This window comes from Myripristis murdjan, chromosome 24 (genome assembly GCF_902150065.1).
Source record: "Myripristis murdjan chromosome 24, fMyrMur1.1, whole genome shotgun sequence".
NCBI lineage: Eukaryota > Metazoa > Chordata > Actinopteri > Holocentriformes > Holocentridae > Myripristis > Myripristis murdjan.
Window position 1 is genome coordinate 23,156,586 of NC_044003.1, and position 13,478 is coordinate 23,170,063.

Sequence of the window (13,478 nt, forward strand, 5' to 3'; positions counted from 1 at the left end):
GTGCCATGCTATTGGAACATGAAAATACACCAATTTTTGAGGAGGATGTTTATTGTAGATTGCTCAGTGCCATATCTTGAAAGGATGCAATTCAAATAAATTAAATCTCCCCCAAACAACAACAAATGTTCATAAAAGGCTGGCGAATGACAAAATATTTGACCTAAGCAGTCAGGCCAATCATCAACATAAATAACTTTTTTTTTGTCTTTGTACCTTGGTAATATGTTGGCAATCATGTTATGCAAACAAAACAGCACGCATTATAGTTACTAATTACAAATGCAATCCTATTGATACAAAGTTAAATATCAGAGTCCTGTAAATAGTGCAGACAAATTAGTGATCACAGCTTGGGAAGACTTGAAGTTTGAATAGCTGTTTGGTGTGTCTGTGGGGGGCTGATATGTGTGGCAGGCCATGCTGAAAAACAGATGGATATGCTTGGAAGTCCATCTGCATGCGGGGCAGCACTGGTTTGCCTGAAAGTTTTTCTGCAGTTTAGGGATCTGTGCTGCCAAGAAAACATGGTCCTCCAGAGGAAGAACACAAAATAAAGCAGAAACAAACAACAGGACCTCAGCTGCATCTGAGATGGTGGAGATGTGTGTACCTAACTGAAAATGTCTCCGTAAGCCTGGACAGAGGTAGTGTACATAATCCTACACAGACATGACTTAATGCACAGGGGAAATTTCAATGGCACCGCCTCAAGTGCGGCACATGTTGCCGATTCGGGGACTGGCCTGTATATGAGAAGAGATGGAGTGGGATGTTAATGGGGCAAAGTGGTGTATTGTGTAACATAGGCGGCCCTAGTGGTCAGGAGTGTCCAAAAGGAGCCTGTGTGTTCAGGGGTCTCTGCACAATGACAGCGTTGGCCAAATCTGCCTCCTCTAAACTCAGCTCTTCCTTGGTGAGCTCTCGGCAAGGGAGAGACGTTGTCAGGATGAACGGCGGGCAGTTCCTCTGGCATCGCGCGACGAAATCATGAACATCGCTGATCCTAGCATGCACAGAAAGAAAGACAAAGAAAGGACACAAAGGAGGGGGGAAAAAGAGAAGAAAGATGAAGAGAAAGCAGAAACAAAGTAGCTTTGTTCAGCATTCTTGGCCAAAATAGTCCACTCACGATCAGCTACACATGATTTCTTTTTAAACCACTATACTAGCAACATCATCTATTATTAACTATGACCCAACATATACAAAGAGATCCTATGGCGGGCTCCTCTGCTCACACACTTAGGCTGGCTGGGGGTTAGAAAGGTTCAGTCCTCTATCCTTCATACTAACCCTGTTATATAAATGCTGCATCTGAGTTACGCAATCCCTCCCCAGGGATTTTATAGATCCACTCCTTTGCTACCTCTCAGATTATGTTTTCTGCAGGCCCATGCACTGTGGCAGGGGGAATAACATGCGCCATGCTGCACTACTCAGACCTTCAGCTCCACCACGCTTACGTAATCTCACACACACAGCCAACGGAGACAAAAATCTTTTTGTCATCCCTTTTAACTAGTTCTTCACCACAATACTTGGGATTAAGGGATTTACACAAACCAGAGCAGCAAGCAGATTGCAATGAAAATATTCTTTCCACAGAATAGTTACTCGTGACTTTATACATAGATATTAATTGATGGCTTAGCTCTTGGTGGCAAAAGTATTGTAATTTATTTTGGCCTTTATAGTGTGGTACACACACACCGATGTGATAGGTTAAACCTCTGCACCAATCTCCTGCCGTCAGCCAACCAGATCTGCAGGGAGGTGACAGGGAGGGCGTGGTCCAGTGTTACCATGGGAATAGGGAGAGATTCTCCATCCTCATGCACAGATGGTGATCTGGCCACCACTCTGGGTGCAACACTGGGAATGCACATGGGAGAAAAACAAACAAACAGATTAATGATTAGGAGGACATAAAGTATATCTACTGTATACTCTCTCATCTTGCTCACTGACCACATAGGCGTGGCCAGGCATTTTTTTTTAAAACAGAATTATGAGCTTGGACTTGCCAAGGAATTTTGTATTCAGACAATCAAACTTTAAAAATGCCAAGGCATTCAATACATCACAGAGACTGCCTGACTCCTTTCAATTTTGCTTGACAAATTCAGAGATTTCTGGACTGAGGGGGACACCTAGTGGTATGATGGCGGATTGTATTTTTATTTTTACAGCAGCCTTGAGGAGCTCCCGCTGTGAGACATCCACCACTTGAAAACACTAGTGCCTACTTGACAAGTGCGTTAATGGCTGTTATTACATTTATGGGCCATTCTATGATGTGTTAATGCAAAATTATGCTCACAAGGATAAAATCATCTGCGTCATCATACACGGCATTTTCAAATGAAAACCTTATCTTGTTAATATTCCCGGAGACAAAAATAGCTTGCCGGCATGCAAGTAGCATGCCACCTCACCTGCCCAGCCGGTATCCTCGGCCGCTGAAGGGATGAAAGGCCTTCTTCTTGGGAACATAAGTCTCCTCAGTCAGATCCTCCACATTGATCTCCAGCTCCTCCTCTTCTGCTCTGCTTTCCCACTCTGCCGGAAGCTCCCTGGGACACATTAAAGACCAGGCTACAGGAGTCTATTCCGATAAATCAATATGACAAATGAGTGCTAATGTGTGTTATGCTTCATCTGTTTTTTGTTGCCTGGTTGTGGTCTTAAGGTGGGACACTGTCTCTACTATAAAATTCCCTCTGGGGACTGATGAGGTTGACTGACTGGTCAGCAGTATGTTACTGCCACATGTGGTTGCAGTATTAAATGTAGTGTGAAGCTGTGAGTAAATGTTATTTTGTTTACATCTGTGTTGCTTTCGAAGAAAACTGACTTGAAATTTAAGCTTAAATATATGAATACTGTAAAAGGGTCATCTCCCACCAGCAAGTTTCACAAGTTTCTCTTTCTTCAATTATTACATGAGGCATTAAGTAATTTATGCTTTTTTTTTCCAACTTCTGTTGGCAACAAAGAAATTGCAACAGCAGGCTTCTGGCACAGCATACAGCAGCCTGCAACGGGCAGAAATGCTCAAGTCACAGCTTCACAATGGAACAATTGAGCTTGTTAAAGCAAACAACCAATGGAAACATCTAATAAAAAGTAATTTATCACAATAAAAAATATTGCACTAACAAACTGCTTTGTCATTTGTTTGTTGGGACTTGCAAATAAAATCGGTTGTGGTGTATGTTGAAAAAGTAAAGGGGAAATGTGGTGGGGTGGGGTGTTTCCGGTGTCAAGTTCAAGCCAAAAAATGGGTTTTTGAAAGTTAAGAATAATCGCTGGAATATTCTCAAGACCCCTGACAAGGAAAACATTTTATTACAGTCATCCAGTGACTATGGGACAGTAAAATCTTTCTTAATACACCTTCATCTACTTACAAAAATGTGGACTGGGCAATTTAACTCACCCCCTTTTGATAGCCTCTAGAAAGTCTTGGTTCTCTGGTATGGAGTAGCTGCGGAACTCCTCATCGTTTACGGTGAAGCCGTCCTTCCACAGCCGCACCACCATCTCAACCTGAGAAAAAAGGGTGTTAATGAGTCCAAGGCACGCTAACACAAAAAAAACCTTGTATGTGCTCAACAAAGGCAGGTTACGGTGCACAACAGTATTGCTCAAATTACAACAATGTTAAAGCACTTCTCTCTCACATGAGAACCTCATTGCACTCCATTTTTTACTTGTAGTTTATTATAATGTATGTGCATGTTTATATTTCTTTTAAAATACAAAAATTCTGGGTTTATTTATGCCAAGTCAATCCTTGGACCCATGAAACACATGCACAAAACATAATGCCATTTCAAAAGCCGCATGGACATCAATTAGAAAATCCAAACCATTACTAAGGTTATTCTCTGGAAATAATGAAGCTTTAACGTGGCAGCAGCAAAACCTATAGCATAGGGATGTGACTTCAACTCTGACCTTTGAAGTCCCTGAGGCATCATTGCAGATCTTCTCCACCTCATCGAGGAGGTCTTCTACCGAGAAACTACGCCTCATTGGAGCCTCCTCCTCTTTCTCATTTTCTCCTCCACAAACCCTTTAGATAATAGGCAAGTTATTAAAAGTTACCTTATGGGTCATTGACTCCAGTCATCAAACACAATACTGTTTATATAGCCATAGACCACAGGCCTGGGCGCTTACGACTCTTTTCTCAGTGGATAGGCTTCACACGTTATGCCCGATCAAAAGTTTGGACTTGGGCTTTACAAGTGAAGTGTTGATTTTCATAAATATTGAATGGACTATCCCATGTACCACAGGATTTGCATGTGAGAGCTCTTACATTGAGTAATGCTTCATCTTGAGGGCACCTGCAAAATACTTTCTTGGATCAAATAATATTATACTACAACCATCTATGGAGCTGCATTTGTGTCCGTCACATGGTAAAACACACAACAGTCGACCAAAAAAAGGCCACTGACAGAACAAAATGGTTTTAACTCACCAGTTTTCATCTTTCTCACTCCCTACAGTGTCTATATCTTTCATGACGTTCTGTGTTTCCCATCTAAAGAAAAAGAGAAAAACAGGACAGACTGGACTACCACAAAAAATGATGGGCTCTGGTGGAATCCATTACACACCAAAACATGCGCTTGTGAGACCTGCAATTTAAGGTGTATTTACTCACTGCTGTTCATATTTACAAACCTGGGCAGTATGTAAAAGCAATGCCTGCAGATTAAACAGGTTATAGCCTATTTATACAACACTATCGCATCGATAAACAACCAAGGAGCCTGTAATTACATAAGTGGGCGTCAGCATGCCCAGTCGTCCATATAACGCCACAGGCCCTATGCATCACAAATGGCTCATATGCACACACACACACACAAACACACACACACGAGATATTGTTTTGCATGCGCGTATTAGCGTTAACGTCAAATGCTGCTTTACCAGTTCGTGTTTGCTGTGTAAATCCTGGGCTACACATCTGCAGCCATATGTTTAAGGCAGCGGCGCTTCTGCTGAGCAATGTGTGTGACGTAGCTACTGCCGTCAGTCCGCACCAACTGCCGCGATGACGCTGCTGAGCTCAGCAACATTGTGCAGCGCCTCGCTCCAGCACGCAGGAGTGTTTACACCGGCAGCTGCAGCCTCGGCTTACACCCAGCCTCAAAATGTCAAATTGCACATAAACTCACCCTTTTGGTAGAAGCAAGGGAATTCACAGCTGCTGTCGTGTTTATTATCACTTATTACCAGCAAAGTGCTCAGTTATATTGGTAGTAACTCTAAGAAAAATAATATTAATTTAATACCCTGTAGTAGAAACGCATGGTGACCATAGAAGTGTATGTAGGCCCTGTGGATTTTGTGTTTTTTATAGTTTTATTTTGTGACCTTATATAATTGTATATTTGTGATCTTATAATAGTCCTTTCCTGAACATTTCCATAATTATAGGTTCAAATATGTCATCAGCTGAGTTGCCACACAGATGCAGGATTTCAGTGTCTAGTGTTATGTGCATTTGCTTTTTACACTGTTTAAAAAAAAAAAAAAAAAAAAAAGGAACTGGAGCCTGTGAATCACCACTTACCCAGCCCCATCACTTAACACTGACACAAGTAGGGGGTTGATTGGTCATATAAATTTCATGAATACACACAATAAAGGGTCTATTTTTCAATCAATACTTTCTTATGTTTTATTAGTGTTTTATGTCCAGTGGCATACATGTAAACTGATAGGGTGTGTAGTGTCATCAAGCATGTCTTTGTGATAAGGTAAAAAAAATATTCTACCTTTTCCCCCCTGCAGCAATACGTAACACATGACTGGATTATGAGAAATTAACATGGATTAAAAATAATAGTTCTCTTAAGGCTTTGAAGCCATAGTTTAAACAGAGAGGCAAAAACACATAACAGATGGCTAGCTCTGTTGTATCCCCTGTCAGGCCAGGCACACACACACACACACACACACACACACACACACACACACAGAGTTATGGAAGTCAAATAGGCTTGCGTGCCCTTACCCTTTCTGGCGTCCAGGGCCCACCAGGGCTTATTTAGGGGATCATAGGGAAACCCCAGCAAGCACAGTTGTGTTTAATGATGTAATGTGATCACAGGTTTCAAACTTCTGCATTGGTATCACCTCACCTGCAGGATATGGGTTGATATGGGTCTCTTGGATTAATAAAATCTCTGGCTGGCATTAAACACCTCCAACGTCATCTTGTTTTTTTCCAAGTTCCCCATTTATGACAACCTCAGACAAGCGCGGAGGAGGGTTTGAGGATGAGCAATGGCTTTAGTAGAGGTGGGGATTGCCACATCAGCAATTAAGAAACTGGGAAGAGAGAAACAGAAGAATGACAGAATGGGCTGGTCATTACTGGGAACCATCTGCCTGTCAGAGTTAGGCTGGAAAATAACTTTGGAGGTTTTGAGACCAAACTATCACCACCACTTTGCATGGCCAACTTAATGCTAGAGACAACTTTAAAACTCTATATGGTGTATATAAGGAGACATATGCTTAATTTCTTATTTTTGTATTTATGTTAATATTTTGTAGGATTAATGCACATACTTAGAAATAATGTGCATACTTTATTTATTTATTTTACAATTTTCTAAGGAGCATATTCTTATATTTACTATTTTTTTCCTATTTCTTATTTAATTTTTCTCATGAGAATTGGAGCAAATGCAGCAATGCTGACCTCATTTCTCCTCGTGGGATAAACTATTTCTGATTGTAAAAGGTGCACATATTTTTGGTGCTGTGCAGGTGTTTTCAACATCCACTTCACTTTTACATTTCACTGTGCCTTTCTGAGAGGCGGCCAGTGAGTGGTGATGTGATGTCATTTTAAAAACATGAACTCTCTCGACTGAATTCAACTTTTTCACCCTCTCGGGTTGAATGAAACACGCTTCCTGCTGGTTTCATTGCCCCTCTGTGTAAATGACTTTTCTTGTTTCTTGCTGAATTCCCTTTCTCCTTTAACGAAAAATGCGATTACATGGGATCTTACAGTGTTTTTGACGTTGATAACTCAATGGACTTGTTATGGTATTTTTAAAATCCTCGATGTAGTCTATATGTTCCTGTGGAGAATATTACAAAGTCTGTCCATATAGTTATTTCTATGATACTATAATGTTTGTGTAATACGCCAAAGTTATTTTTGGAGCGTTACTAAGTTATTAGTGGTAAGGATCCAGTCAGCAAAATGAATGCACCTGCCAAGTAAATCCTCATCCACCTCTATTATCGTGGCGGATCTGGATCTGCTACTGACAGCAGAGCGGAGCGACACACAGAAAGAGAGAAATGGCGCCTCGATGCTGCACTCACTGAGGCAGTGTTTGGAGCTGGATAGAGAGATTCAGTAAGGGCAGACAAGAGGATAAAACATGGTGAACACAAGAAAGAGCTCACGGCCGGTGCCGAGCAGCCCCTTCATTTCTTCAAGGACTAGGTCGTCGGCGAGAAATGACCCAAACTCTGAGGAACATGTAAGCTAAGAGCCGGGTTCTTTTCTTTACCGGCGAGCTAGCTAGCTATGCTAGGTGTCTACAGCTATGGCCTCTACGCTCTCCAACAGTATATTAATTCACAACAAAAACAACGCATATTGGACTTGACATCAGTCAAATCAAGCAGACAAATAATAAAACACTTGAATGCGTTGATTCGTTTGCGTCCCATTTGCGTGAAATGCATTGTAGAGCTGTTAATTTGTAGACTAGCCCCGTTAACTCATAGCTAGCTCCAACTTGAGTTCCCTTTGTGTTTGGCAATTTTTGCCCGGCTGGCTTGTTGTGCCATTGTCTCAATAAATTAACACCCTAAGTGTGGACAAGGGGTATTTTGACACGAGGCCGTTGGCACCATGTCGTGTCGTCACCCTGAATATATTAGCATTATTATTTGCGAAAATGTTAAGAGATTTCGCATTAGTTAAGCTAGCATTAGTGGGTTGTAGCTAAGTTAGCCCGGCAGCTAGCTTACTGTGGGGGAAGGGAGTCCTAGGTTCACAACAGTTGGCTGGCTCTCGTCCTGTATTTAGCAAGCTTGAACTTGGTGAACTTTCTGTTGTTAATGCCTACAAGACCACCAACTTTATACATTGATATTTAAAATTTGTGTTTAAGGGCATTGCTGTAGAAAAGCTTGCTTTTTTCACTTAAATGTAGACGTTACACACACCCTTGCTAGCTTTTATTTTCTCTCATCCTTTGACCTACAAACAGTCTGACAGTCTTTGTCTGTTGAGTCTCAAAATGTAAACACTGAGATTACATAATGCAAGAGGCTGTGTTTTCTCAGTAGTTTTCATATAGAACTTAACACCGGTCGATAGTATTTCGAAAAAATTCATTTTGAGCGACGGGCAAATTCTTGAGCTTTAATGGTCTGGTTGGCAAAGGCTTGTATTTTTGCTGTTGAACTGTGCGGACTACAGAAATTTGATTCTTTTCTGGCACACGGTCCAGCGGAGGACAAATGAGGATAACTGATGACAAATAGAGGAAATGAATTAAGAATGACACACTGGCACTTAAAGTCATTCTCCAGGATTTAATTTTCCCCCCTATTTGTATCTGTCATGTTCAGACATTTTTTATGTAGACTAAAATGTCTCTCATTTTTTGTCGATAGTTGGAAAATCAGCTGTGTTAGGAATGGTTCCAAGGACCAAGGTGCATGACCAAGGCTAACAGACTGCCCATGTATGAGCTTGTATTCATTGTTTGCCACATCTTAGGTTTTTCAGTCTGTCTGCATCTGTCTATCCAGCCAGTCAGGCAAACCCCTCTGCAGGCATTGCAGACAGTTGCCTATGACAACAGTGAGATATGCTCTCATATCAGCAGGGAAGTTAAACTGTGAAGGGCATAAGCATCAAGGGCGTATGTCTGCTTGGTGCTGCTCACTCAGTTATGATCAGAGAATACATTGAGGAGTTTGGTACCAGTGCTCTTATCTCCTCTTACTTTCCTTGTTGGAGCTTCCCCACTTGGAGTTATCAGTTTGCATTTGCTTTCTTTTGTCCTTGAAGTCCTTTCATGCTATTATTAGTTTGACTTTTACTTTGTCAATTTGTGTTGGCTGAACAGTTTAGTTATGCTTACCATTTATTATACTGGGATTGTAACATAAGTGACTGATAGTTTTTTGTGACATGTTATTATGGTACTTGACATCCTTGTTTTCCTGGCCCTGTATTCACCTGTCATTAACATGCGTCCTGGGTGACCTGCTCACAAGTGGACAGTCTTAAGTACATGAGTAAACAGAACCCAACATGTCCTCAATGCATCTTGAGATCCGCTGTGACTGAGGCTGCATTTGGAGGTGGCCTGGGATGCTTTCGTCTGTATCGTATTTTAAGTGTAAACAGAAGTGTTGCAGGCGGCATTGAAGGACCACCTGCTCAGCTTACATCCTCTGTCTTAAGCACTGGTCCAACCCAACATCTGTGACTCCGGCCAGACCATCAGTTTTCAAAAAAAAAAAAAAAAAAAAATCCTGTAAGATTCTGCCCAATGCAGCTGAGCTGTCAGGTGATGGGCCAATTACCAAAACTGAAGCTGTTTAGCAGCTGTTTAATGAGAATAATAAAATAAAATAAAATAAATTAAATTAAATAAAAACACTGCTTGCCTGACGCTTGTTTCACCATTGTCTTGGTTTAGTTTTTTTTTTTGTTCTTTTTGTTTTTTTACCTTGTCTGTATTTTCTGACGGACATCAGAGCCACAACTGTGAAAGTGTCCTCATCCACTTGCACATTCAAGTTCAGTGTCAGGTTCAGGTTGAGTGAGGCTATCCGCTGCAGCGGAGGACCAGAAGTTCTCAAACCTGCTGGAATAATAAAATAATCTGAGCCTGAACTGGCATGATTGGGTCGAGCCTGTAATAACTTATATGAAACACGTCATAAGTGAGTTACAACATATTACAATGAGGATTGAGCGAGCAAGGATGTCTCCTTTTGTTAAATGCCTGTTGCCTGTTAAATGCCATTTTATTTTTACTTTTTTTTAAATGGAAGGAAAACTAGCAATGTAATAATTTCATTGTATGGTGCAATAGTCTGGGACAAGTCAGTTGACTTTACTGTGCATATGAAAATAGACCTCTCTCTCTCACTCTCACTCTCGCTCTCTTGGTCTCTCTCCTTTCTCTTTCTCTTTCTCTCTCACTTTCCCTCTCACTCTCTCTCTCAACTAAAAAAACCCTAAGCATTTGGTCTTTGCAAATACAATTGATACGTGTAAATTTGCATATAGAGCAGGAAAATGAGATCTGATCACAAGTGGGCATTCGAGACAGATTCTTAAGCTAGGTGTGAACGGACTTGCTTAGAGTTGTCCACCTGTGATTGCATCAGCTGAGACGCTTGTTAATGCTAGGTGGAAAAAGAGCCTTGGTCCCATGCATGTTGAATTTGTTTCACGCTCTTGCTTTCTCTTATTCTGCCACTCTCTCTATCTTTATTTCTTTTTGTGTTGTCTTTCCGCTCATCAGAAGGAGCCCAACAGCGATGTGAGCAGTCCCAGCAGCCCGCGGTTGTCTCCCCGTTCCAAGCGTGCACGGAGGCAGATCACCTCTGACCCTAGTTCCAGTGACACCTCCCCCTCTCCTCAGACTAAGGGCCAGAGGGTCAGTTGGGACATTCCCACCTACCGCACCAGGTCAGCTGCTGGCTATTATTTAACCTCTGGATAACCTCTAACTTTGTGAAATGGCACTGTAGTGGGTAATACTATGTAGTGCTTAACATCATAGCTTAGTGCATTATTATGTTGTTTCTGGCAGACAGAATTATTCCGTTGTCTCGAGATAGACTTATTTTAAGTCATTAAAATCAAATTAAAATCTCAAATTTCATTGTATCCTTTTGTTTACAATGACCGTAAAGGCTTCTGATTCTAAATAATACTTTATTCTCCTCAGTCAGTCCTCATTTTGCTTGTGTAATGTGTTGTCATAAGTGGCACAGACGAACTCAAATTTGGGCTCTCAACTAGTGTTGTGTATGATTGACTGCAGTTGTCTAGTGCATGTTCAGACCTTAACATATTTCCACTATTGTCTTTTATTTACAGGTTGTCCTCTCGCACAATGCAGAATGGGCACGGTAATGCCAATATCTGAATTCATCATTTTGAATATTTACCGCTATACATTGAAGGTGTTGCATTTGACCAGAATACTGTTAAAGATTGTCATCCATAATTTCAAATTTGATGTATGTTTTTTTGTGATATTGCAGGCCATAAGACTCACCGGGATGAGGAGACTGGAGGAGGAGATCACTCTCACATGAATGGCCATGTGGAGCTGAAGAAGAGCTGCCGGGTGAAAAAGAGCCAATTTGAACACCTCAATCAGAGCCTGCTGTTTGACCAACTGGTCAATAGGTAGCTAGCTAACACACCACTGACCCAATTTTTCTAAAGTGTGGAAAAAAATGAAATGTTGCTTCAAGTGCAAGATAAACTGGAAGGTGGATAGAGCCAACATTAAACAGTTTAACATAAGCAAGAGTTGAAACTGTTCTGTAACTGTACAGCATGTGAAAATGACAAATAATTAAAATGACCGAGGTGTAATTGATTCATAATGACACATGGAAGTAAACTCATCTTACAATAGAAAAGAAGCAAAAAACTCTGTGACATCTGTTGCATGAGCACTAATACATCCTGATGCAACTCCAACAACATGGGATACTGCCTAATGGCTTTGGGAAAGAAGGAGTGTTTGATAGAGCAGACTGTTGACATGAAATTCAAGTTTGAATCAAGTTCGTTTTTACAGTCAGATGACAGCATTTTTGTTTGGTAATCAAAGATAAATGAATAAACGACTATTAGATAAATAAATACATAACTGCTTCATTAATTGGCCAGGGCTAAGGAACAGGAGAGGTGAGAAATATTGGGAAAACAAAGACAGCATGGAATATACAAGTGTGGAGGAAGATGGGACCGGAAGGAGCTGGAGTAAGTTACACAGGAATGGAAGTAAGACAAAAAGAGGAAAGAGGAAATTCTGAAGGGTTTGAGGACAGTGACAAATTTGTTCACAAGTGGTCAATGGAGATGCACAAAGATGCCAGGGGTTAACGATGCTCTGTCTTGGCTGATCACTGGTGAAAGGATCACCCATGATGGGTGTTAAAACCAAGTCTGAATTGGGCCTCTGTCTCATTCGCTCTACACAAGTATGTCCATCTGCCCATCCCACCCACCCGTCCACCCTTGTTGCACCTCTTCAAAGATACCTTCAGTTATATGCTGTGATGTGATCCTGTGTTCCTCTGTCTGTGTGTGTAGCACTGCAGAAGCTGTTCTTCAGGAGATGGACAACATCAGCAGCATCAGGCAGAACCGTGAGGTAGAACGACTCCGCATGTGGACTGGAGACACTGAGGAAGTGAGTGTGGGTCTGCTGTAGTACACAATCCCAGAGCTAGCATAGTTCCAGTACCTGCTGAGGAATAGGGAACACTTACACCTGAGATATTTGTCACAAAATGAACAGTGAACTAGTATGAATATGAGTGCCAGTCTAAATGTCTTCTTTCAGGAAAACATGGATATGTATTCCCGGGTGAAGCGCAGGAAATCTTTGCGGAGGAACACTTTCAGCATGCCTACACACCACAAAGTCATCAGTAAAACGGAGCAGGAGGAAGAAGAGGAGGGAACGGAAGGTCAGTCTCTTGTTTGGTGTGTTTATGAATCAGGACGAGAAGGGTGTGAGTGCATTATAAATTGTATACAGTGTATCTGTATATGTCAAAAACTTTGAAATCAGGAGTTGATTTTCTAGTGCTGAATTCTGGTCCACTTTTGAAAAGGTCAGCCTTGGGGGTAGTATTATTCCTCTGTCCAGTCTGAAACCTCACTTGTTTGCACTTTAAGAATCTCATGGGGAAGAAGAGGAGGAGGATGCAGAGGATGATGATGAAGATGATGAAGGGGATGAAGTTGAGGAGGCGGGAGAGGAAAATGACAGACCCTATAACTTGAGGCAGCGCAAGACTGTGCAGAGATATGAGGCGCCACCTATTGGTAATTATTTCCTAATGTTTTCTCTTCTGAATTAATTTATATCTATCTATCTATCTATCTATCTATGCATATATTACTTAATGTATTGTTAATAATAATACTCTGTTATTATCATTCGCTATTAGTATTCTGTGTAATAAGTATTATTTTGCTCTTTGCACACTACAATTTCTTGAGTGTTATTACATCATTTACTGAAGTGTTAATTACTGTTACTATTGTCCTGTTTATATTACTATCAATATCCCCATGTATCCATTCACCAGTCATCCTGCTTATTCATCATAGTGGATCATTTCATGCACCCTTCGTCCTTGTATTTAATGTATCTGGCTGCTATGATGATTTAATTTCCTTCTGGGGATCAATA

General features: G+C 41.1%; 2 protein-coding genes across 4 annotated transcripts in view; one reads left to right on the plus strand and one right to left on the minus strand.

Annotated features, from left to right (window-relative positions):
• Positions 1–197: 197 nt before the first annotated feature.
• Positions 198–5,065, minus strand: ubxn2a (UBX domain protein 2A). Of its 2 annotated transcripts, XM_030047296.1 has the most exons (7): positions 4,954–5,065; positions 4,496–4,558; positions 3,964–4,081; positions 3,443–3,552; positions 2,439–2,576; positions 1,714–1,875; positions 198–1,006 (listed from the first exon to the last, which is right to left on the minus strand). In XM_030047296.1, exons 2-7 carry the CDS (start codon positions 4,537–4,539, stop codon positions 823–825), a joined length of 756 nt encoding a protein of 251 aa, XP_029903156.1. In that variant the 5' UTR covers positions 4,540–4,558; positions 4,954–5,065; the 3' UTR covers positions 198–822. The 2 variants fall into 2 exon arrangements, with proteins under 2 accessions (XP_029903156.1, XP_029903157.1); XM_030047297.1 differs by lacking the exon at positions 4,496–4,558 and having other exon boundaries at positions 4,954–5,050.
• A 2,244-nt stretch (positions 5,066–7,309) lies between these two features.
• atad2b (ATPase family AAA domain containing 2B) overlaps positions 7,310–13,478 on the plus strand; it is a 104,775-nt gene continuing 98,606 nt past the window's right edge. For both annotated transcript variants that reach the window (XM_030047291.1, XM_030047292.1), the window contains exons 1-7: positions 7,310–7,535; positions 10,554–10,720; positions 11,135–11,166; positions 11,302–11,449; positions 12,368–12,467; positions 12,621–12,747; positions 12,959–13,108. In XM_030047291.1, coding sequence (XP_029903151.1) covers positions 7,434–7,535; positions 10,554–10,720; positions 11,135–11,166; positions 11,302–11,449; positions 12,368–12,467; positions 12,621–12,747; positions 12,959–13,108 — 826 coding nt within the window. In that variant the 5' untranslated portion in view covers positions 7,310–7,433. The remainder of the gene's footprint in view (positions 7,536–10,553; positions 10,721–11,134; positions 11,167–11,301; positions 11,450–12,367; positions 12,468–12,620; positions 12,748–12,958; positions 13,109–13,478) is intronic.